The 22,937-nt window shown below is 39.1% G+C and overlaps 1 protein-coding gene across 1 annotated transcript; it reads left to right on the forward strand.

The window, feature by feature from the left end:
* The first annotated feature begins 1,723 nt into the window (after positions 1-1,723).
* On the forward strand, positions 1,724-22,806 carry DDX17 (DEAD-box helicase 17). Its single transcript, XM_007441547.3, has 13 exons — positions 1,724-2,044; positions 5,670-5,808; positions 7,182-7,281; positions 7,527-7,660; positions 10,630-10,695; positions 10,865-11,006; positions 11,507-11,667; positions 11,752-11,924; positions 12,348-12,458; positions 14,607-14,668; positions 14,862-14,921; positions 18,741-18,977; positions 19,965-22,806. Exons 1-13 carry the CDS (start codon positions 2,001-2,003, stop codon positions 20,477-20,479), a joined length of 1,944 nt encoding a protein of 647 aa, XP_007441609.1. The 5' UTR covers positions 1,724-2,000; the 3' UTR covers positions 20,480-22,806.
* Positions 22,807-22,937: the final 131 nt, after the last annotated feature.

Below are 22,937 nucleotides of genomic sequence, written 5' to 3' on the forward strand. Positions count from 1 at the left end.
TCTTACATTCCAGGTACCTATACAATATTGTTCTTTATAGCATCGGACCTTCTTTTCGCTTCCAGATACATCCACAGCTGAACGTCCTTTCGGCTTTGGCCCAGCCGCTTCACTCTTTCTGGAGCTACTTGGAATTGCCCTCCGCTCTTCCCCAGTAGCATATTGGACACCTTCCGACCTGAGGGGCTCATCTTCCGGCGTCATATCTTTTAGCCTTTTAACATTGTCCATGGGGTTTTCTTGGCAAGGATACTGGAGTGGGTTGCCATTTCCTTCTCCAGTGGACCACATTTTGTCAGAACTCTCTGTCATGACCTGTCCGTCCGCCCTGCACAGCCACAAAAATCTAACTAAATATTTTGTGGCTTATTCTTTTCCTTTTCTCTGTTGCAGCAAATTCATATATGGACCTGCTTTTCTTTAATAGAAATTAATTTCCATAATCAATCAATCAATCACCAGAAATTAACACTGAGCATTCTGAACATAATTGGAAGTTCATGATCCCCAGACTGAGTATTTCCCTTTTCATACTCTAATGCAGCAGTCAGAAGTTGAAAGTATCCACTTCCATTTGTAAATGAACTGCAGTAGACAATATGATTGTTTAAACTATGGTTACTGGAACAATCTAAGATAAAACCTCAAGACCATTATCTATCTAGTAAGTGCTCACGTTAGACAACCAAATGTTATGGCGTTAGTAGACTATCTAGTGCCTGTCAGATGTTTTGAACTATAACTGTCAGTCTTTCGCCACGGCCATACTGGCTGGAATAATGGGAGAGTTCCACATACCGAGAGGGCACCAAGCCCCCCCCCCAGGGCATGAGTGAAAAACCATCCTTCTACTTATACTGTGTACTTCAGTACTTGATGGGAAAGGCATACTATCTTTGATACCATAGAAAGTGTGCAGCTACCATGGCATTGCTGTGGGATCCCTATCACACACCATTGTTAAGAAAGAGGATGCCAGTTAGAGATATAATGGCAGATAACTAACTACCAAGACAGGATGGCAGGCCAGGGCATCTGAAAATGAAGGGACTGGGAGAGGAGGGATAAGACCTGCCAGAGCTCAGCCCTGCCATAGTAGAGTGGTAATCACAATCAATTTTTATATTGTTCTAAAGTAACAGCTTTCAATTAGCAAAGTAAACTGAATTGTAGGAGACAACAGTCTGTATTTTGAAACATGAAAGAGAAGCAGTTACTGGGGAAACTAATTCTATGTTATAGATATTGGAACTACAGTATTTGTCTTATAAGTCTCATGTATTTTCTTTCAGTACAGCTGACAGGCATGATTTCTAAGCGGCACACGCTGCAGAGTTCACGTAACTCAGCAGTTTCTACGCAAAATGGGCGACTAGTTTTTCCTCTCAAAATGTGATACTGAACTAAGCGTCGGCAACGGAAGTCCAAGGGACTAGCACTTCCGTATTTCCTTGCTTCTCTTTAAGGTTGCTAACACAGAAACTTCGCGTACATGTGTTTCAAGAATAGACAAAAAGTTGGCTCTTCACGTAAAGAGTTCTTAGACAGCATCGTACATTCCCCACGGCGCAACCTAGCGAAATCTTCTTAAACCATTCCTACGAAACGTGATCAGCGTACGCGATCACTGCTCGAGAATAAGCGTAAAGAAATCCTCTCTCTCTCCTCGGTGATTCAAGAGACGTATCTTACGCAACAACCGGGCCGGCCGATAGCGTAAGAGGCTTCAAACCAGGGTGACGGCGGCCATTTTGTGTCAGGAGGCCGGAGAAGAAAGGCTGATTCGCTTTTCAACCAGCGCCAAACGGTTCCTGACGCGATACGGCTCTCAGAGACTCCAGAAAACGAGCCCCGCCGGCTGTCTAGCCAGGGAAATTAAGTCCCGAGAGTTGTTTTTATAGCCACAGAGCAACAGTAAAGTTCAGAGCAGGCGCGCTTGGGCCTCTCAGCGCCGCCCTTCACCTAGTCCCGCACAAGGGTCCCTTTTTCTGCTTGGGAGGATGCGAGGCTTCGGTGACCGAGGCCGCGATCGTGACCGCGGCGGGTAAGGACGATCTGGAGGAGGGAACCGGGCTTATTTCAAGGGTTTATCGTATCTTCGAACCCCCCGGCCCCGCGAGTGTTCTTTCTGCTGCATGGCAGGCAGAAATACTTCGGGTACAGTATCGCCATCATTGCCTGAGTGCTGATCATGCTGAATTTCTGCCTTCCTCGTAGTTATTAAAGCGCCGAAGGACACCAAGAAGAGGGGTGGGGTTCTGCCATTTTGTCGAAATGGGAAAAGGGCGAAGTTGGGAACAAGTTCCTCGGAACTCGCCGGGACTTTTTAATTAACCTGCACAGTATTAGGCTGTGCGGAGAGCAGCTGTAACGGATGAGGGCTGCCAGTTTGTAAGATTTGGGCTTTTATGTCGTGCGGAAAACAGCACTTTAACAGAGGGATTTTTTTTCGTGAGGAAAAAAGGCTCATTTTCCGGGTTGCTTTTATTTCTCATATTTCTAAGGTTACGGAAGCTTTGCCGGAAAATTTTATGCGGGGGGCTGAAAGATGGCGTCACAATATGGAGGTGAACGTTTGGCTGGGAGGTGCCAAGTTAATGTCGGCCCAGGAGGAGGTGGAGACGGAAGCGCTAGGCTTCGGAAGGAGATAACTAGGCGCCCCGCGGACAGATTTTGCTCAGTTTGCCTTCCGGCATTTTCTTTCCTTTTGAGCAGAGGGCTTCTGTTGCATTGTCATAGGTGACTAGACATGGGCTCTAACCCTCACAGGCTATATATTCACTTCTCTTTTCTTCTGAGCCCGCATACCCTGTTTCTCTTCCTGTCCTGTTGAATAGGATCAGTACAGTAATTAGTAACTGTTGAAATCGGAGTGGCTGCTTTGGAATAATGAGCTAAAAATTAGCTCATTAAACTTCTTGGAAGAAGTATTTTAATATGATTTTTCTCTGCTTCTGTCCATATTCTAGTCAAGTTTTTATTTGTAATGGTAGTCTTATATTGCCTACTTACAAAATTTATATGCTGCTCTAGTTGAAGACTCTGGGTGACTTAAAAATCATACAAACACAATACAAAACTTATAACCAATAATCGGTACTCAGTTAAATCAAACTAAAACAGATAGAAAATCAACAGTCTTCCCAATGTAGTGGCATTCTAAGCTTGGAACTCTTAGATGAAAAGCTCCATTTTTACCACCCTCTTAAAAGTTCACAAAGAGGGGACCATTGTAACCTCAGGTAGAAAATTGTTGCATGTTTCATATGCCCACTACCTCGGTTTCCATGGGGCAGGGAGATTTGTAGCATCCTTTCTGAGTTTACACTAGGCAGGAAAACTAAACCAGGCAAAGACTGTCTTGCAGATAACAAGGACCCAAGTCATAAAGGGTTTTACAGGTTATAGGCAGCACTTTTTTGCATAGCTATTATCTTCCAGCAAGTGCATGCTGCATTCTGTTCCAGTTCAAGTTTCTGGGTTCCCTACAGTGGCAGCATGAAGTACAGTTCATTACAGTAATTCATTCTTGAGGTTATGAGTGCTTGAATTACTGTCATGTAGGTATTCTCCTCCAAATAATGCAACTGAAGCACAGACAAAAGCTGGACAAAAGCTTCCCTGGCCATTGTCTCCACATGCTTCTCCCACCAGATTCATGAGTTTAGGAGAACCCCCAAATCATACACCTGTTCTTTTAGGGAGAGAGTGACTCCCTCCACAGCAACTGCAGGAACCAGCATGGAGCCAGGTTGCTTCTGGACAAACAATACTCCTGGTTCCTGGGATTCAATTTCAGCCCATTTCATTCTGGCCCTGAGATGGAGAAATATAGCTGATATTATCAGCATACTGATACATCATCTCAGAATAATTTTGTCCATATAAATATTCAAGCTATCTGGAAGATGGAGCTGAGCTTTGTGGCATTTTGCCAGAGGCTTGACCACTCATCTTCCACAAATTCCACAATACTGTCTGCTAAGGAAGTAGTGGAACCATTGTAAAAAGGTGCTACCAGTCCCAAACGCTTGCCAGTAGTATCGAGAAGGATGCCATGGTGTATAGTGTTGAATGTCACTGAGAGATTAAGTCATGTTGTAAATGATCAATTAATACCACACTTATTTTACTTCAGAACACCTATATGTTCTGATAAAATTAAGGGAGGTTAACATCCAAATAAACATATTTTGATTAGTACAGGTAGGTGCCAGTTTAAGAATGAGTTCTGTTCTGGGTCTGGCCTTAAGTGGAATTTGTATGTAAGCCGGAATAAGTGTAAGTAGTATTGTGTATTTAACTCAAATCATTGTGTATTTAACTTGAATTTTGCTACAGTAGGCTCTGTTCTTAACTATGGGTTGTCTGTAATCCGGGCGTTCTTAATCCGGGAACTACTTGTATTTAATTAGGAAGTTAGGAATCACTGGGCATTTTACTGGGTAGTCCCAGGGATTAGTTCCATACCATATGAGAAGCTACATGAATTATTCTGAGAGATATTTATTGTGCTGAGTGATTCTGAGGCAGTTACAATAGTACTATTATTGCAGTGTTACCCATACAGGCTGACATAAATCTTAAAAATGTGGGAGATATTTGTTGATATAGTGTGACTGATGATTAAAATTCATCTTATACTGAATGGAAGCACTCTGCTAAAGCAGTCCTAACTATACTTATGCAGAAATCATATTAATTGTATACATTAGGACTTGCTCCAGAATAAGTATGCTTTCACTGTAGCTCACAAGAGTAAGAATCAAACTGCTTTTTGATTATTAAGTGGAGTTATGTATTCTTAAGATAAGGAGAATAACACTTAGCAGCCTTAACCGGAAAGGTCAAACTAGTTGAGCAACCGTTCTCTCCTTCCTTTAAGTGAAGAATCTGAAAACCCTGATATTTTCATGAAATCAGAAGGGTGTATGAGCACTACAAAGTAATTTTTGTCAAGTATGTTACTTCTGTATTTTACCAATACAAGTTTAACTGTGCTCATTAATAATATACTTCTCATTGTCTTTAGCAATATATGGGAACAAATATCATTGAACATAGTGGATTTCTAACTGGTTACCATGCTTAGTTTCCTATGCTTAGTTTCTACATGGCTTTGTTGATGTTAGATGTTGCAATTAAAACTGCATTCTAATGTATGTTTTTTTCAGTAATTTGCTACTCTTAAGTAGAAAGAAGATTGATTGCAAAATTACATTTTTCTTTATTTTTATGTAAAACTTCTGAAAATTTGCCATTTTGTAATTTTCACTGGAAAGTGTTAGGGAAGTACATATAAATAAAACATTTTTACATATTTTCAACACTTCTTAATATTACTTTCCAAAACACTTTGTTCAAACCAATGATTTGTGCTTGCCTCCTGTATATAAATGTTACTTAATCCAGATTCGGTCATGTATATGAAATGAATATGATTTTTCACTGATTTGTTCCATTAATTTCAGAGGCTCTAATTTAAGCATGGCTTAAATTAGATCTGCCATATTCTATAGAATAAAATTTATTACCCTTGCTATTGAATGCTTTTTGACATAAGAAATTTGGCAACACTTTTACTCTTCATAAAATAATGCTATTTCAAGTTAATCAACTTGGGGAAATCTTCACCCCAAAATGTAATCATTTCGATCTAATCCTTTAAGGTTTGGTAGCCCTCTGCCTCCTAAAAAGTTTGGAAATCCAGGAGAGCGTTTGCGTAAGAAGAAATGGGACTTGAATGAATTGCCCAAATTTGAGAAGAACTTTTATGTTGAACATCCGGAAGTAGCAAGACTCACTCCTGTAAGTTCTGTCTTTTCTTTCACTTTTGATTTACTTGTAAACTACTCCAGTTTTAATACCTCCAAATGCTCTGGCAACGAAAAAGACTAGAATTGCCACCATTGCAGTGGTGAGATTTTCTAACTTTGGATGCCACTAGGTGGCAGAAAAAAATACTGCAAATGAAATTTTTGCAACCCAGATCTGGCAGTCCTATTCTGATCCATCTTTTCTTTTCTTTTTCTTAAAAAAATGCACTCATTTACCCATTCTAGGTGTAATGTTTTTGGGGCAACAGTTTGAAGGCAGGAAAAACAGAAGCCCCTTAAAATACAATTACTAGTATTTCATACGCTTTATTTCCTTCTTAATCTCTCCCTGAGGTTATATATAAAATAAATGTTATATAAAATAAAAACACTCAAAGCCACCCACTGTTTCTTTCTAATACATATATCCCAATAAGATTACCAGAAGTAAAGTATTTGCTTGTCTTTTATGCTAGTAGCCTGTAGTTTTTTTTCTTTCTGCTCCTTATTCCTGCTAACTGTCTGGTCAACAGGAAGCAGCTAAGCAGCAAAACAGGTGGCTGTGGAGTCCTGTTGCAGAACTGAGTCTCCAGCTGTGCTCCTTTTTTCTAGCTGCTGTTTCCTAGCTTACAGGAAATTTTCTAGTGTTGTTCTGACCATATTCCAAGCTCAAAACACTTGGGTGTGGTTGGAAAAAGGTCATTTTGAGTTTGGAACACTTAAGTTTGGATTGGTTTCTTCCATTTCAGAATGTTTGCACAACTGAATAAATCAGAATATCGCTAATCAGATGCAACATCTTCAAGGAAGACTGAGAAAACAATTTGCTATACTAACTTAATACAGGTTAAAACATTAATACAGATAAACAGCTTCACTTTTCATGTTAAAAAGTATATGAAGTATACTTAGCTTGTTGAAAAGTTTTGCTGCAGATTTACTTAAAATCTTTCGGATGGCTAACCTGAAGAAAGAAAGAGTGTGTGTGTGTGTGTGTATGTACATACACATGCTCACCTGCACATACAAGATTATATTCCTAGAAGTTACAGTGTCTAAATGCACGAAATTTGGTAACTGCTAAGTGGAGAGGGTTTTGAATACGAATCCCAATCTGTATTTCATTGTACATTCTGATAAGTTCTCAAAAATGAAGTTAATAAAAGGAGAGTAATAGTTCTCTGTCAAAAGAATTAGTAGAACAAAAAAAGTTAAGACTTTAAAATATGGAGAGTACAATGAGAGAGTGATTATTTGCTGTGAAAGGAATGAAAGTTCATGTTCAGTGATTGCTAATAATAATAAAGGGACGTTATAGAATTTCTGTTTTTCACAAAGTTTACTTGCAATTTTCACTCTAAATAGTATGAAGTTGAAGAATTGAGAAGAAAGAAAGAGATTACTGTTAGAGGGTCAGATGGTTGTCCCAAGCCTGTATTTGCCTTTCATCAGTGTAACTTTCCACGTGAGTATTCTGCTGTGCCCAAATCAACAGTGTTCGAGGATGGGTGGATATCTTAAATGGCACCATTTGACTGGATGTATTTAGTTCCAGAAAATGAGCTTAATGACATAGAGTTTTAGGAAAGTTACCCTCTGAAATTAATGTTGTGATCTAAATTTATTTCAGTACAAGCTTTACTTATATAGCATTTGTAATATAGATGCCATGCTCTTTATTTGTGTATTTTTATCTGTGTTACTTTTTAGAATATGTAATGGATGTCTTGATGGACCAGCATTTTACTGAACCAACTCCAATTCAGTGTCAGGGCTTTCCCTTGGCCCTTAGTGGACGTGATATGGTGGGCATTGCACAGACTGGCTCTGGGAAAACATTGGCGGTATGTATTTTTCAGTTTCTTTGGGTTTTCTTTTGTCTAGGGATCTGTTAAAGTGTTTTTATTGTGTTTTGTTCAGGTAGAATGTAATTAATTCATAAACAAAATGGAAAATGTAATTTCTTTAAACTTGGAACAAATCATCTTGGTGTCCCAGTAGTTATGCTATAGGAAACAGTGGGAACTTGCCAGATGTTGGCTCTGTGGTTTGCACCCCAGGGCCACAACACTAGGTGGGGTGACAGTGCTACTTACTACTAGCCAGCCAGTTTGCAGAACTTCGCCAAAAGGATGATTTCTAAAAATGTTTACGAAAAAGTGCTTATAGGAAAGCATTGGCATAGGGAAAATGCATTAATCTATCAGAAAAGCCAGGTTCTTGACTGTTTTTCAAATGAATCCTCTGGGACGTCAGCAAACACATTACAAGTAGTCCTCAACTAAAAACCATTTGTTTAATGACTCTTTGAAGTTACGATGGTACTGAAAAGTGGCTTATGACCGATCCTTGCACGTACAACCATTGTAGCATCTCCATGGTCATATGATTTGGGCACTTGGTAACCAGCTTGTATTTACAATGATTGCAGTGTCCTGGGGCGACGTGATCACCATTTGCGACCTTCCCAGCTGGCTTCTGACAAGCAAAATCAGTGGGGAACCATGATTCATTTAACAACTATGTGATTCACTTAAATGGCAACATGATTCACTTAACGATCATGGTGATTTGCTTAACTATCGCCATAAAAAATGTCATAAAATTGGGTGCAGTCACATGATGCCTCGTTTAATGACTGCACTGCTTAATGATGAATTTTCTGATCCCTATTGTCATAAGTCGAGGACTACTTGTACACTATAAGAGAGAATGAGATAGCTAGTCTCTTTTATCAAACATTCTTTAGTAAAGCCAACATTTAGTTTATTGCCGTAAGTAAGCCAGCAGTTTCCAAAAACATGCAGGTATAAATTTCATTTAATATATGTGTTTCTACTATTTTGTTTACTTTTGTTTTAAAAGTAATTTTTTACCTAAGTGGTGCTGCTACCTGCAATTAATAACTTGCATGAGTAAACAAGGTGATGATTTTTATAATTTGTACTGCCCCAGTAGAGGAAGATCTATTAAATGCATTCTGAAAAGGAACAGGAATTGCACAGATAGAGAGCTGAGCCAGCAAAAGTTAAACTGAAGAGTTGTGCAATCCAAGAAAGCATCAGCAATCCCAAATGGAATCTTGAGGCTTGTGCTATTATCGTGTGGATGGATATATGTCATATAGCAAACAGCACAGTGGTGCTCTGTACTAGCATATATACCTAATCAGAGGAATGGATAAGCTGCCTTATTTGAGGTGGGGGGAGGGGAAATCTTGTTTTAAACTTTAAAAGGGGACCATTTGAACAGCAGGGAAATTCCTTTGTTCACCAACCCACTATCCTGCATTCAAAGTAAAGTACAAGCACTGTTAAAAATTCTAAGGTAGAATGAGGTGTGAAGGCAAGAAGCCACAAATATTCAGTAATAATGGGAAGCAGGTGCAGTCAGTCATAGGAATCCTCTTGGTCCTGTTCAGCAGTATCTGGACCAAGAAGATCTCTCCACAGAGGCATCTTCTGCTTTTCTCAGCATTCTACCTTCCAGATCATCCCATCCAGGCTAGCCTAATAGCAGCAGAAACACGAGGACTTAAAAAAGAATCCAATCACAAGCATCAACTTAGAAATCCAATTCCTGTGTTTGGAACTGTTAGAACATTTGAAATGATCTGATTGGAAAGTAGCCAAGTTGTGTTTTCAAGACTGCCATGTTGGGGTTAATGTTTTACACAATCTTCTTTCCCACCATGCTCACTCAAGCATCCTAAGCACTCACCCCTCTACAAATGTTATGGCTGAGTTTACCAAATGGGCTGCATTTCCACAAGATACTGCCCCCCCCCCACAAAGGATTAAAACTAGTCAAATTTGGTATTTATATAAATGCAGAGCTAGGTCTTCAGTTATCTGGTAAAGACTGTTCTATAAACACAGTGAAAGTTTATAGGCTCCATTTGAAATTAGCTTGTATCCATTCATCAAGATTTTTATACTATCTTGTAACTTCTTATAAAAACATATATCTACAAATAAAATGAATATTAAGGCTTATATTTGGTTTGTATTTTCATATATCATAAAACTTAATTATTTATTTACTTATTAAGTAGTAAATCCCATTTACATCATTGAAACTTATTCTGAGATAAGTGTTTATAGGATTTCAGTGTTAGACTGGGAAAAGCTAAATTCTGACTTGGGAATATTGGGGATTATGAAAGATACTGTCACACACATTTCCTTAGGCTTTCTAGGGATGGGGAAAGCATTCATTCATTTCTCATGAATACAAGATCTCTAGGTCTGTGAAAATAGTACTGAAGTGGATGAATTGTAAAAAAAATGGTCCCATAAAGGGAATATTTACATGGTTCATGGCATTTGTTGTATATGGTATACTGTTAGCCATAGCGGCAGCTCAGACCACTTCAGTCCTATTAATTTGTTATTATTTCTTTGGGCTGAAGGATCAGATGCTACTCCTGTCTTTCTTCCTGAATGTAATAAATAAATGCGTAACTTCACACAGACACTTAAATTTAATCAGTGCAGCATTTCTTCAGGAACGAGGGGCATAAAAATTATTGTCCCATTAGCACATTAGTGCATTATTACTCTTTCTATTTTCAGTATATCCCTCAGATTTAAATGGGTAGAAGCTGTAAACTGCACTTTTAATTTAAATCGTACTCTTACTGTTGCAATACCTACTCCAGATCTTTCTCCATTTAATTTTATTTTTAGCTTCTAATGTCTTCTTGTTCTTTTCTGGAGAAAGTAAGAATGGATGTACAAATGATTCAAAACAACTGATCAGCTATTGTCTTAATCAACTGTCACAAATAAAATAAGTTTCTCTGTTTTTTCAGTATTTGCTACCTGCAATTGTTCATATAAACCACCAACCATATTTGGAAAGAGGAGATGGTCCAATTGTGAGTATTACTATTATTGATATACATGCTTGCGCACTGCTTTATCATATTACAGTTATGGGTCTTAGATAAATTGGAGATGGCAGTTCCGTAAGCTCTGCTTCTAAATTTAAGTACAAATACCAAAAATGTAAGTGTGTCATTCAGTGTTTGGTTGGTTTCTTCTCAGTGTTTAGTTTTAGCTCCTACCCGAGAACTGGCCCAGCAGGTCCAACAAGTAGCTGATGATTATGGTAAATGTTCAAGACTGAAGAGTACCTGTATATATGGAGGAGCACCTAAAGGTCCCCAAATTAGAGACTTAGAAAGAGGTAATTATGATGGACTCACATATTAAAGGGTGATTGTCATGATCTAAATTGCTTTATTAAATTCATTAAAATGACTAATGGAAATTTGTACTTTGGTATAAGATGGGAATAAATCAATAAACAGGCTAAGGCTAAATTTAATCAGTGCAGCATTTCTTCAGTGAATTTTGTATGTGCTTGTGAATGTGTTTGTATGCATGCATATGTGTAAGACACACATGCATGTGCAGTTCTAGTGAGGCTTTTTTTTAGAAAGGTACCAGTTTTTTAAAAGCCATGATATGGAACATGGTGTTTTATTTTCATTAAATAAATTGCTTTTGCACAAAGATAAGTATTGTTGTAGTCTGTTTAATAGTATAAACTGAAGTTGCACAGTATGTCCATGAAATGGTTTAGAAGAGGTACATGTGTTTCCACAGCAAGTTTTGTTGGTAAGAGACTGTTAGGTTATTGCCTGACTTTTTGTATTCTCTCTGTTCTGCTCCATTCTTTGGAAGGTGTTGAAATTTGTATTGCTACACCTGGTCGTCTGATTGATTTCCTGGAAGCAGGGAAAACTAATCTTCGCCGCTGTACATATCTTGTACTGGATGAAGCTGACAGAATGCTGGATATGGGTTTTGAACCTCAAATTCGTAAAATTGTTGATCAGATACGGGTCAGTAACCGTTAATATAGTTTTAACTTTTTCTTGAATTGTCATTTAAAGATTACCTTCCAGATAACACATTTCTTCTTTCAGCCTGACAGGCAAACGCTCATGTGGAGTGCCACTTGGCCAAAGGAGGTGCGCCAGCTGGCTGAGGATTTCCTGCATGACTACGTCCAGATCAATGTGGGGAACCTAGAACTGAGTGCCAATCATAATATCCTGCAGATAGTGGATGTGTGCATGGAGAGCGAGAAGGATCATAAGTATGGATGCTGTTATATTCTCAGATTTTATCTTGATTAGAATTGATAATTTTAAGACTAGCATTCTTAGGATGAGCTGAGATGGTTCAGTTACACAGGCAGACTTACAAGGTCTTATAAATTATTTTTATATTTTTATTCTGCCTTTTTTTTATCTTAATTAGATTTAAAAGCCCTCCTAAGAAAACCATTAAGTCAGTGCCATCTGTTTAGATATTTTAGTAGTAGTTCAAGCCAGACACCTAAATCCAGTATTTTTTTCCTGTCAAAAGAACGTGGGGCGGGGGCAGAGAGAAGCTATGATTTGCCTTTTTCAATATTGTAACTAATTATAATTCATTGATTGTAGAGGTATGCACAGAATGGAATTTATGGAAAAAGAATGAAACAATATCTTGTTTGTTGTTTGTATTTGTTTAAAAGATTAATACAGCTGATGGAAGAAATCATGGCTGAAAAAGAAAATAAGACTATTATCTTTGTGGAGACAAAACGGCGATGTGATGACCTAACTCGAAGAATGCGTAGAGATGGGTAGGTCTTTTAGTCCAGATTTTAACATTGTTGCATTTAGAAATACATAGATTAGTTTTGCAACCCTTCACCATCTTATAGTAAAGATGTTTTAATGGGTTATAATTAGATCCTGACTGTGAAAGGATAGATGAGACTGATTACTTGAAAAGTTAGACTGCCACACTTTATTTGAAATACCAGCTAACAGATATTATTATGAGGTTGTTACAGTTCATCAAAATGATAAAAAGAAAATAGTAGTCCTCGCTTAACAACCATTTGTTCAGCAACTGTTTGAAGTTATGGCAGTGCTGAACGAATGGTACTCACACCTGGTCTCTGAAGTTATGGCTGTTGCAGCACCCCTGCAGTCACATGATCAACTCCCTCACCTTCCTATCTTCCCCCAGTCTCTGCCCTTTTGGCCTCCCTGCACAGCAGCACTCCTTGGTGGCACTGGGGCTGAAGTAGAGGCCCAGGGCCTTCAGCAGTCTCAGTGATACTAAGGAGTGCCGCTGTGCAGGGCGTTTCTGTTCTCACATTGCTTTGAAAAGCCTTCAGAAAGCTTTTGAGGCCTTCCGAAACATTGCAAAAAGGCTACACCTGCTGTTTTTGTGATGCTTTGGAAAGCCTTCAGAAAGCTGCTGAGGCCTTCCATAGCTTCTCAAGAACAGTGCGCCTGCTGTTCTCCAAATCACATGTGCTGTTCTCACAATGCTTCAGAAGGCCTCAGAAGCTTTCCAAAGCATCACAAGAACGGCATGCACTATTTGGAGAATAGTGCAAGCGGCCTCGGGAAGAAGGCCTGGTGTGGCCAGCAGCTGCCTTGCATAGGCCAGGCAGATGGCAAAGGTCAGCTGGGCACAACAAGGCCTATGGACCACAGGGCAATGCGGGCAGCTGGGGCTTTGCACTGTAGTACTGAGGTGGCTGGCTGCAGCATGGGACTTGAGGCAGCACTCCTCGGCGGTGCCAGCACCACTGGGGCTGAAGTAGAGGCCTGGGTGTGGTGGCGGCTGGCTGAGACCGCTGAAGGCCCGGAGCCTCTACTTCAACCCCAGTCATGATGCCACTGCCACCAAGGAGTGCTGCTGTGCAGGGTGGCCAAAAGGGCAGCGATTGGGGGGGAGTTGAAGCTGAAGAGGAGGCCATCCCTTACCTTACTGAGGCTCGGGGGTGGGAGGGACCACGCTGGGAACGGCTTGGATTGGGGTGGGCCTGCACCTAATGACTGGTGGGATTTTGTTGACGGAGACTGCCGGGATTGTTGTCACTAAGCAATGTGGTCGTGTGACATCACTTTTTACAACCATATTGCTTAGCAGTGGAAATTCCAGTCCCAATTGCCATTGTAACTCAAGGACTACCTGTAATACTGCACTTCAACTTAAGGGGATGTGGACTGTTAAAAGACGATATATAGATAATTATGCTATTTCAGAAATACACAGATTATAATTTGACAATACAAGCAAAGGATAGAAGAACATGACATGATTTCCAAATGCTTTTTGATCTTACCCTCACATGTAACACTCCATCCAGAAGTGTTCTGCACATACGTTAACCTACATTGAGTTGCATATAATCCTAGTACTGGTGGGGATCAGGCAATATTGGAATCAAATATTCAGTTTAAGTTATTTGAACTGATTTTAAAAAATTGCTCCACTGCAGAGAAACAAATTGTAAATTGGATTGTTTCAATATGGATTTCTGACTTCATTCAGAAAAAGCTGTGGAGTGTATGGAAAAGCATCACTCACTTCAGAAATATGATGTTGTTTAGAAAAGTAGTTTCTCAGATATTTGTTCAGATTTCTAAATCAAATTTTTGCACACTCCAGACCAAAAGGTAGCCTTTAAAATTCCTGAAAATTACGGTAAACACCTACTTTAGTGGTTTAATAAACTTTAGATAGCATGGGTAAATTTTCTGTTCAGGATTCATCCTAATTCAATAGACTAACACCCAGAATTATACAAATGATAATACAAGTGACAAAAATGAATGCAAACGATATACCTTTAAAGTGATGCCCCCAAATGATTAAATTAAGTTTTTACTATATTTACATTCACCTATATTGTTAATTTGTAAAAAGGTTCATATTTTTGGAATATACTTACTTGGTAGCTAAGAACGTTGAAAACTCTTTGTTTCAGTTGGCCAGCTATGTGTATTCATGGAGACAAGAGTCAACCTGAACGAGATTGGGTGCTTAATGGTGAGTTGTAGAAAAAAAATTGGTTTACCAGAGAATGCTGTGTTTTATTCATCCACAAGTAATATACTATCATGCTGTTTAGTCCATCTATGTGCATATTTATTGCATAATTTAAACATTAATAATAAAACAGTTTTTAAAATGTGGTTTTATGAGCTGGAAATTTACAGCAAGATTGTTTCTCTTCTTTCAGAATTTCGTTCTGGAAAGGCTCCTATCCTCATTGCCACAGATGTTGCATCTCGTGGGCTAGGTTTGTACACATAAGCTTCCTGCCTGTCATTTCTTTAGATTGACAATTTTTCCCCAAAGAATTTTAAAGCGTGACTTTACCTCACATATGAAATGCCTTTTTAACATTGATCTTTTTTTTTCTTTCATATTCAAAATCTCTTCCTGCTCCTAATGAACAGGCTTTGGTCTGCAGCAAGGCCTAGGCATGACTAATCGATCGCCAATGGGGAGAAGAGACGTCCAATTACTCAACCCAATTCTTCCACTATACCCATCTCCTTTAATTCCAGCTTTGTGGCTGGGTGGTTAGGACTGGACTGCATTCATTACGTTGTTATTCAGAATTACTAGATGGTAGAACAAGCATTCCTTTAACAATCCTTTTCTGTCCAAATGCATTACTAATGTAATTGCACCTTAATACTTGCCCACTTCAGTATCACAGAACATAGATTTATATGTGTGAGCATATTTTGCTTTTTTACACATATTCTGTTTCACTTTTCCTCCTCAATTGGATTGTTGAGGTTATAATAAAAACTCCAAGGGAGGGTTGGAATGAAAATCAATCTTCTTTCAGTGCTTTCATCTCCTGGATGTTTAAGCAAACGGTTCCACTTAATATATACTTACCTCTGATGTTCAAATTCTACATCTAGTACATTCAGAAAGTCAGATTTCTCATGTGATTGTAGATGCTTGAGAAACCTTGAAGAGGGTACTCCTGAAAAGTCTTTAATTATGTTGAGTTCAGTAGGCTTGCTCAATCTTTTATTAAAAGTAATCTCTCAAATATTTCAGAGAGATCTATGTTATATATAGGAGCATTTAAAAACCAATTTTTGAAAACGCTGAAAAGACAGTTGCTGTTAGCATTTCTGAAAAATGATAAATAAGGTGCTAGTCATTCCTCACATAAACTTCATTCTCCCATGCCATCCCCAAATTATCCCAGTGCTTCTCTAGTTCATGTGGTTTCAGTCTCTGTCTTCTGGGGTCATGTCTGGACCTATGCAGGTAGAACTTGGGCCTGTTAGGAGAAGGGGTGAGGCCAGTTTTTTTTTTCTTAAACAAAAGACAATACTTTGGTTGGCAACACTTTGGTTTTTAAACAGGCTTGCTGTGTGCTGGTAGCTTCTTTGTGCATCTTGCCTAGACACTTAAATCAGCCCTTCTCCTCATATATTTCCCCAAAACAACTCATTTGGATACTATTGGAAGAAAACAGTCTCCCCGTTCTGCCTTCTCCACTTCACTGAGGCTGTGGGGAAAAGGTATCAGAGTCTGTTTCTTGTTACTAATAACATCTTGGCTTGTTTTGGGGCCCAGAGTTTGCTACTTCATAAAAAAATAATATCTAACTGGCAAACCTCTGGACGAATTCCTCCAAGTTCCTGGAAAGTGAAGGCTTCTACCTAAAACATAGAACAGGGGCGCGCACTTTTTGGCTGAGTCACCAGGGTTTTTCCTTCTACTCAAATGAACATTGGTCTCAGAAAACTCCTTCCAGGTAAGTTGAGTGCCCCATAATGGCTTGTTTGTGAATCACCCCCAGGACAGAAGACTTCCCTCCGCACTGTTCATTAAAAATTTGGTTACACTTCACTCTGTTAAAGTCAAATCATTAAATTTCTTTTTGTTTGTTTTCTTTAACAGAAACTTTGATATCAGCTGCCGATCACTCAGTGCAGGTCTGGGGACATATCTACATTGGTGGTCGAAGCAGCTTTCTAGATGATCGTGTTTGCTAGTTTCTGCCCCTCCCAATTAACAATCAGACATTCCTTTGGGGGGCATCTCAGTGGATATGCATCCCCAGGTAGTCATATTCCTTTTTAGAATGAACAAGTTCTGTGGAAGAAACACTGTGATGAGCACAATTTTACAGCAGTGCAAGATAGATAGTAAGAAACCTTCATTATAACTGCATGTTCTCTCCCTGGGTCCCCAGTCATATAATATGGATGTCATAACCGCCTTTTGAAGGTGAAAATTGGCCCTGCTGCCTCCTCTTTCCCCTCCTTCTTGTCCTTTCATGGATTTCCTAACAAAATCCATTTCCCAGTACCTTCGTTGTTAACTTGACAATGTCTGTGCTTCCTAACAAGCAAATGCTTCCTGGTATTCATTATGGCCATTTTGCTAATGGATGTACATAATGGGATTGATTGGGGCCCACAACCTGCTGTTTGTCAGACTCCATGAAACCCTAGCTATGAAGATGTGAATGCACACAGTGTGCTGTCCTGTCCTTATCTCATACAAGCCCTTTGTGATCTTTGCACCAAGGACCCTAGTTGGAGACTCGCGCTGCCCCCTGTGAAATCTGCCTTCTCACTTTTTGGTGTGATTCAGGACTTTGGAGTCTGGAAAGATTGAGGAGCCCCCCCTTGCTGTAATAAGAAACAGACATCCCTTTGCCACTACTACAACCCACTTTCATTTTTGCCCTCCCTCCCTCCCACCCCCTTCCTTTTATTTGAAATTAATGCAGTCTGGGCAATAGATGCAGCCTGACCTGTTGGATGTAATTTTTTGCATCTTCAATTTTGGCCCCTTTAAGCCCTGTGAAGGGACAAAAAGTGTTGGAGGACCTGAAACGTTTACGTGAACCCAGGTTCTCAGGCGCTTGACAGCCAAATGGGCTACAGAGAAGCATCTAAGCCAGTTCACAGAGTGAGCGTGTGTGGGGACTTCTCGCTGCCATGGACCCTTGATGCATGCTCCCCGCGCTCCAGTGGTCCCGTGTCAGAGGGCGGAGTTTTCGAAAGGAGGCCGCCAAAAATAAAAGGCAAAGAGACGGGATCGGCTGCAGCGATTTCCCACAGGAGGAGGGAGTGTGCATCGGTCTGGTAACAAAACAGGGAATGTTTCTCTTTTTTTTAAAGAAAAGTCAATCTGTGTTTTATCTTGGATATAATCTGAATATTCTCTGTAAAATGCAGATTTTTAATGAGTTGTTAATTTTTAATGTAATACTGCTTTTGTTTGACAGTTTTTTTTTTATCAAAGCAGTACACTAACATTTATTTGTTTTCTGTCCTCATTTCTGAAGTCTCAGATGTTTAAGGCTTTAAATGTTTGCATCTGGGTTGTTCTCTTTGTCAGGTTAAACTGTAAACAATTTTATGCTAAAAATTTCACTAAAATGAATATGGTGATGTGATGAAATGTTAGTGTGGTGTATTTTTAAAAGGAGGTTTAAAATAAGCTAGTTATCCATTTACCCAAACTGGCTATCTTAAGATATCTTTTGGATATCAGGAAGAGGGGAAAATATATTAATTATTACGTAAAACTTTTTGGAAAAGGTTTGTGTTCTATCCCTTGTGATGACTAGAAGGTAAGTGCTCTTGTATTGCTAGTTTTTGTAGACTTCTCCTAACAGAGTTAAAGGTATTCGGCAGTTTTCTCCCTCACTCACTCTGGTTTGCTGCGTTTGTAATAAAAATGGCACATTTGTTCCTTTTTGACGTGCTGTTGTGGAGCAAAATTGCCTGAATTATGTAAGACAAGGTTTCAGAAATGAGAATAATGTGTGTGTGTGTGTTCATGACATGCATGCAGCAAAAGATGGATGAACTTGAGAGGAATTATGAACTGCTTTGACTTGGTATTTGCTTTCTGATCACAAACTCCTATTTTTCATCCACAATTATCTCAGTTTAGCCTTGTGCTCTGTTGGGAAGAGTCTATACTGTTTTTGTATTTTACAAATACTAACTTTTTTCTTTTCTCTTGTTACTGTCACTTGCATTTGTACTCCCCACCTTCTGTTGGCACATCCTTCCTCCACTGCTGTCCTCAATTCCTCACTGTGCTTTGGTTGCCTTACAAGATGTGGAAGATGTAAAGTTTGTGATAAACTACGACTATCCAAACAGTTCAGAGGATTATGTGCACAGAATTGGCCGTACTGCCCGTAGCACCAACAAAGGCACTGCCTATACGTTCTTCACACCAGGAAATCTGAAACAGGCTAGAGAGTTAATAAAGGTTCTAGAAGAAGCCAATCAGGCCATCAATCCAAAACTGATGCAGCTTGTGGACCATAGAGGAGGTGGTGGCGGAGGAGGTAAGAGGTGGTTTTATTGGCTCTTTCTGTGTCTTTAAGCTGTGCTTGGTTTCCCGGCACATGATAACACCTTGTTAAATTTGTTAAAACAGGCTGAATCAATTATTTTTATCATATACATTTCCTTCTATAATGTTCTGCACCTGATCTAAACTTCTTTCTTTCTGTTATTGGGAGTTCTTCCCCCACACCACCCCCTGCGTATTGTGTGTCAGGAATGCTTCAAATATTATCAAAGTATATATATATTACTGGAAATATGAATTATATAGGTATGTCTGTGTGGGTATCTGTATAATTTTGGACACTTTTAAACATGTTTGGAGAACAATATTGGAGTATTGTTGGCATGTAATTACTCCAAACAAGTGGCTAGTCATAAGAGAGGTAGCTTGGTTCTGGCAACAATCTTTCCAACCTTTTTAAAAATTAAAGTGGGCCTAGCACAGACAAATCTACAGCTTAACTAATTGATATACTTGTACCCAAAACTTCTTGGAGATATTGCCCATCAGATTAGCTTGCCTGTTGCTGCTGCTATTACAAATTTTTGGTCTGCTCTTGGGATAATCTGATATAAAATTATAGCAAAAATTATAAAGATAAATAACAAATCTTCACAATTTATTATCTGTAGCCAGTAATAGCTCACCCAATTCATTCTATTGTGCCAGAATGAGATTGGAAAACTAGGCTTTTGGTAGGAATAGGCAAATGACAGCTTTGATTAACTGGAGAAGTAAAATTGAGTTTCATTCTTTCACCAGTGTTAAGAATGAAACATTTGTGTGTATGTGTATGCATGCCAAATTGAGTCTGTATTATAAACATAGTAAAAAAAAAACCTACTGAATTACACGAGGGCTTTCATGATGAACTAGCAAACATGTTTGGCTGTAGTACTGAAAATATTCAGTGGAAATCAATCTTAGACAGCAATAATTAAATTTCACATACTAAATTCATACTACTACATACTATTACCAGGTGGTCGTTCTCGTTACCGCACAAGCAATTCATCCAACAATCCTAATCTGATGTACCAGGAGGAGTGTGAGCGGAGGCTCCGAGGAGTTAAGGATGGCCGAAGAGACTCAAGTAGTTTCCGAGACCGTGATCGTAGTGACAGCTTTGCCAATGGAGCCAACAAAGCCTATGGTGGTGCCTATGGAAGTGCAAGTTCTGCATTTGGGGCACAGCAGGGCCAATATGGTTATGCCCAGGGAGCCTATGGAGCTACTGCTTACGGAGCAAGTGGTTATGGGGCAGAATATGGTGCTGCTGGGTATGGTGGAGCCAGCACTGCCAATGCTGGGAGAAACTCACAAACTACCAACCAACAGCAGTATGCAGGGATGGGCCGTTCAGGCCAGCAGCCACAGCCTCTCATGTCGCAACAGTTTCCTCAGCCTCCAGGCACCAACGTAATGGGCTATATGGGGCAGACTGCCAACTACCAGTATCCTCCACCTCCACCACCCCCTCCTCCTTCACGCAAATGAAGCCACTTGATTTAGTGGTTGTCAGTCAAGATTTGCAACCTTTTGTCCCTTTTTCTGTCTCCTCCCCCTCCCAACCCATCCCAATTGTGATGTTTTTCTTAATGCAGGTTAGCTTTAGAGTTCACCATCCAAATTCTGCCCACAAAAATGGTCCTGGTGCACATTACTGATTTATTTTTTAAAAAATAGTGTTGACTGGAAAACTAATTTCCTTATGCATATTTTGGCCTTGCATGTTAAGTAATCTGAAATTTTCTGTCTCAAAAAAAGAAAGACTTCTACAAGGCAGATTTGTCCCAGTCCAGTTGTTATTGTGTCTGAGGCTTGTGTATGAAAAATTGCTGCAGAGAGGACTTCTCTATGATACAAACATCAAGAAAGATGGTGCTAAGGAGTACTTCCTTTTTAACAATATTAAATATGGTGTGATTTTTGCTTAGTGAAATTGGGACTGTATTTTCTACAGTTATTGAAATGAAGCCTTGGATTTGGCATAAGAAAATTTGGGAAGATAGTTACTTTGGTGTGACTCAACTTATTCTTTCAAACTTCCATAAAATGTAAAAAGAATTGAGTTCAGCTAGCATTTCTGCAGCTCCTTGCCAGCCCTTTGCATAAGGGATGTAAGTGTTGGAGATGAGTGTTCTTTTCTGTTGCAATGCATTTTCACCCCAGATGTAAATCACAGAATTGTTACACTTTATTAGATTTTTCTATGGCTCTTAGATTTCACCCAAGATATCACAAATGACACCTGCCCTGTAGTTTCAACTCCGGGGTTAAATTTGTACTTTTAACAGAAGATATATATAAATATATATATATATATAGGGGAACCTATATAGTTACTTGGTGTCTATCTCCTGATCCATTTACTTGGTGTCTGGCTCCTCACTGGACATGCTTAAGATCCCACTGCACTAAGCAAAAGGGTTCCGTTTTTCAAATCTTAAAGATTTATTTTAAGCTAAACGAAATCTTAAAACCTCTTAAAGGGGATGAGGAGGAGATGGCTAATATGTCTTGAAGCTGCGTTTATATCCATATCTGACTAGGCTTTCCAGTGGCTTATGAGTGAGTTTCTTCAGCTGTCTCTTACACTCAGCTTTTACAGGTAGGTAGCATCCTAGATTTTAGGAAGAGATAGAACTTTAGCAAATGCTTTCATTCAACCTTGTTTTTTTTTTTTCCAGTCTGAAAAAGGCTTAAAGTTGATGGGTTGGGTGGGTGGGATGGGATTATTCAGACATTAAAGTTTCTGTCTTGTAACTAGCAGGAGAAAGTTGGTAGTAGTTGGCTTCACCTGTCATGTCCAGATAAACATGGCAGAAAATCTCTTTTGTCTTGAGAGGCAGAATCTGTGGGGTTTTCTTTTTTCCTTTCTTTTCCTTTTTTTTTTTTTTTAAGTTTTGGGAAATAGGTAGTTAAAACAAGACAGCCCAATTATTTATAGTAATGTGGGTTTGGCTTATAAAAATGGGACTTAAATATGTGTTTCTCAATAAGGGAGCAGGCTGGGGAATGATAAACCACTTGTGTGTCTGCGCACATCATACAGGTAGGTTGTTGGTACAGACCATGTACAATAAAGGCTTTCTAGTTAAATTCCTTGTGCCCAATTTGGCTTCCATAATCATAATTAGGAGATGTTGGCAGTTACCTTCAATGTTGAAAAGATTAGAAATGAACATTCATCTACTGAATGCTGCCTGATCTTTATTTCCTTTCCTAATAAAAACATCATGGAGCTGCTGTTCATGCAGAAATGAATCTACAGGCCTAGAGGAGGAGGGGCAGAATAAATTCTTCCCCATTATCTTTAAAGGGGTTTGGTCTTCATCTTTGCCAGTGTATTAGGGCCTTGCAGTGCTGTCCTGTAGCTTGAAGATAGTTACAGCTTAGAGTGTGTTATGCTCAGACCGAGCATTAACAAACCATTGGTCTCTGACATGTACAGCTTATTTCCACTTACCAGCTTAAAAAATATTGGCAATTAGTAATATCCATTGTTTGCTCAGTAAATGTACCAATATCTAGCATATATTCCCTTCTACAAAAGTTATTGTGTAGGCTTTGTTCAGTTAAAAGATACAGACTCTTAAAACCCTGCAGGCTTCTTGGGTTGAATCATTGGACTGTTTTATCCCACATTGGTATTTGAACACATTCCTGTTCTGTTAATAAAGACTTGAAAAGAGATTCATAGCTCTGTGATGTTCAGGCACAGTATATTAAAAAGCTATGTTACTATTAGTTTGTAAATTGTCCTTTTGATACCATCTTGTTTTCTTTTGTAGGTATGAATAAAAACACTGTTGTCAATAAAATCCAGGAATCTTGTTTTTTATTTAAAAATGCAGTTGAATATTTAAAAATATGTCGTATCCAACCCTAGAGGAAACATTGATCTTTTAGGAAGGAATATTAGGTCACAGCTGTTTTAATCTTTAAACAGCTG

This window comes from Python bivittatus, unplaced genomic scaffold (assembly GCF_059951505.1).
Source record: "Python bivittatus isolate LINGU-HERP-01145 unplaced genomic scaffold, Pbiv_v1 ctg000330_np1212, whole genome shotgun sequence".
Lineage (NCBI taxonomy): Eukaryota > Metazoa > Chordata > Lepidosauria > Squamata > Pythonidae > Python > Python bivittatus.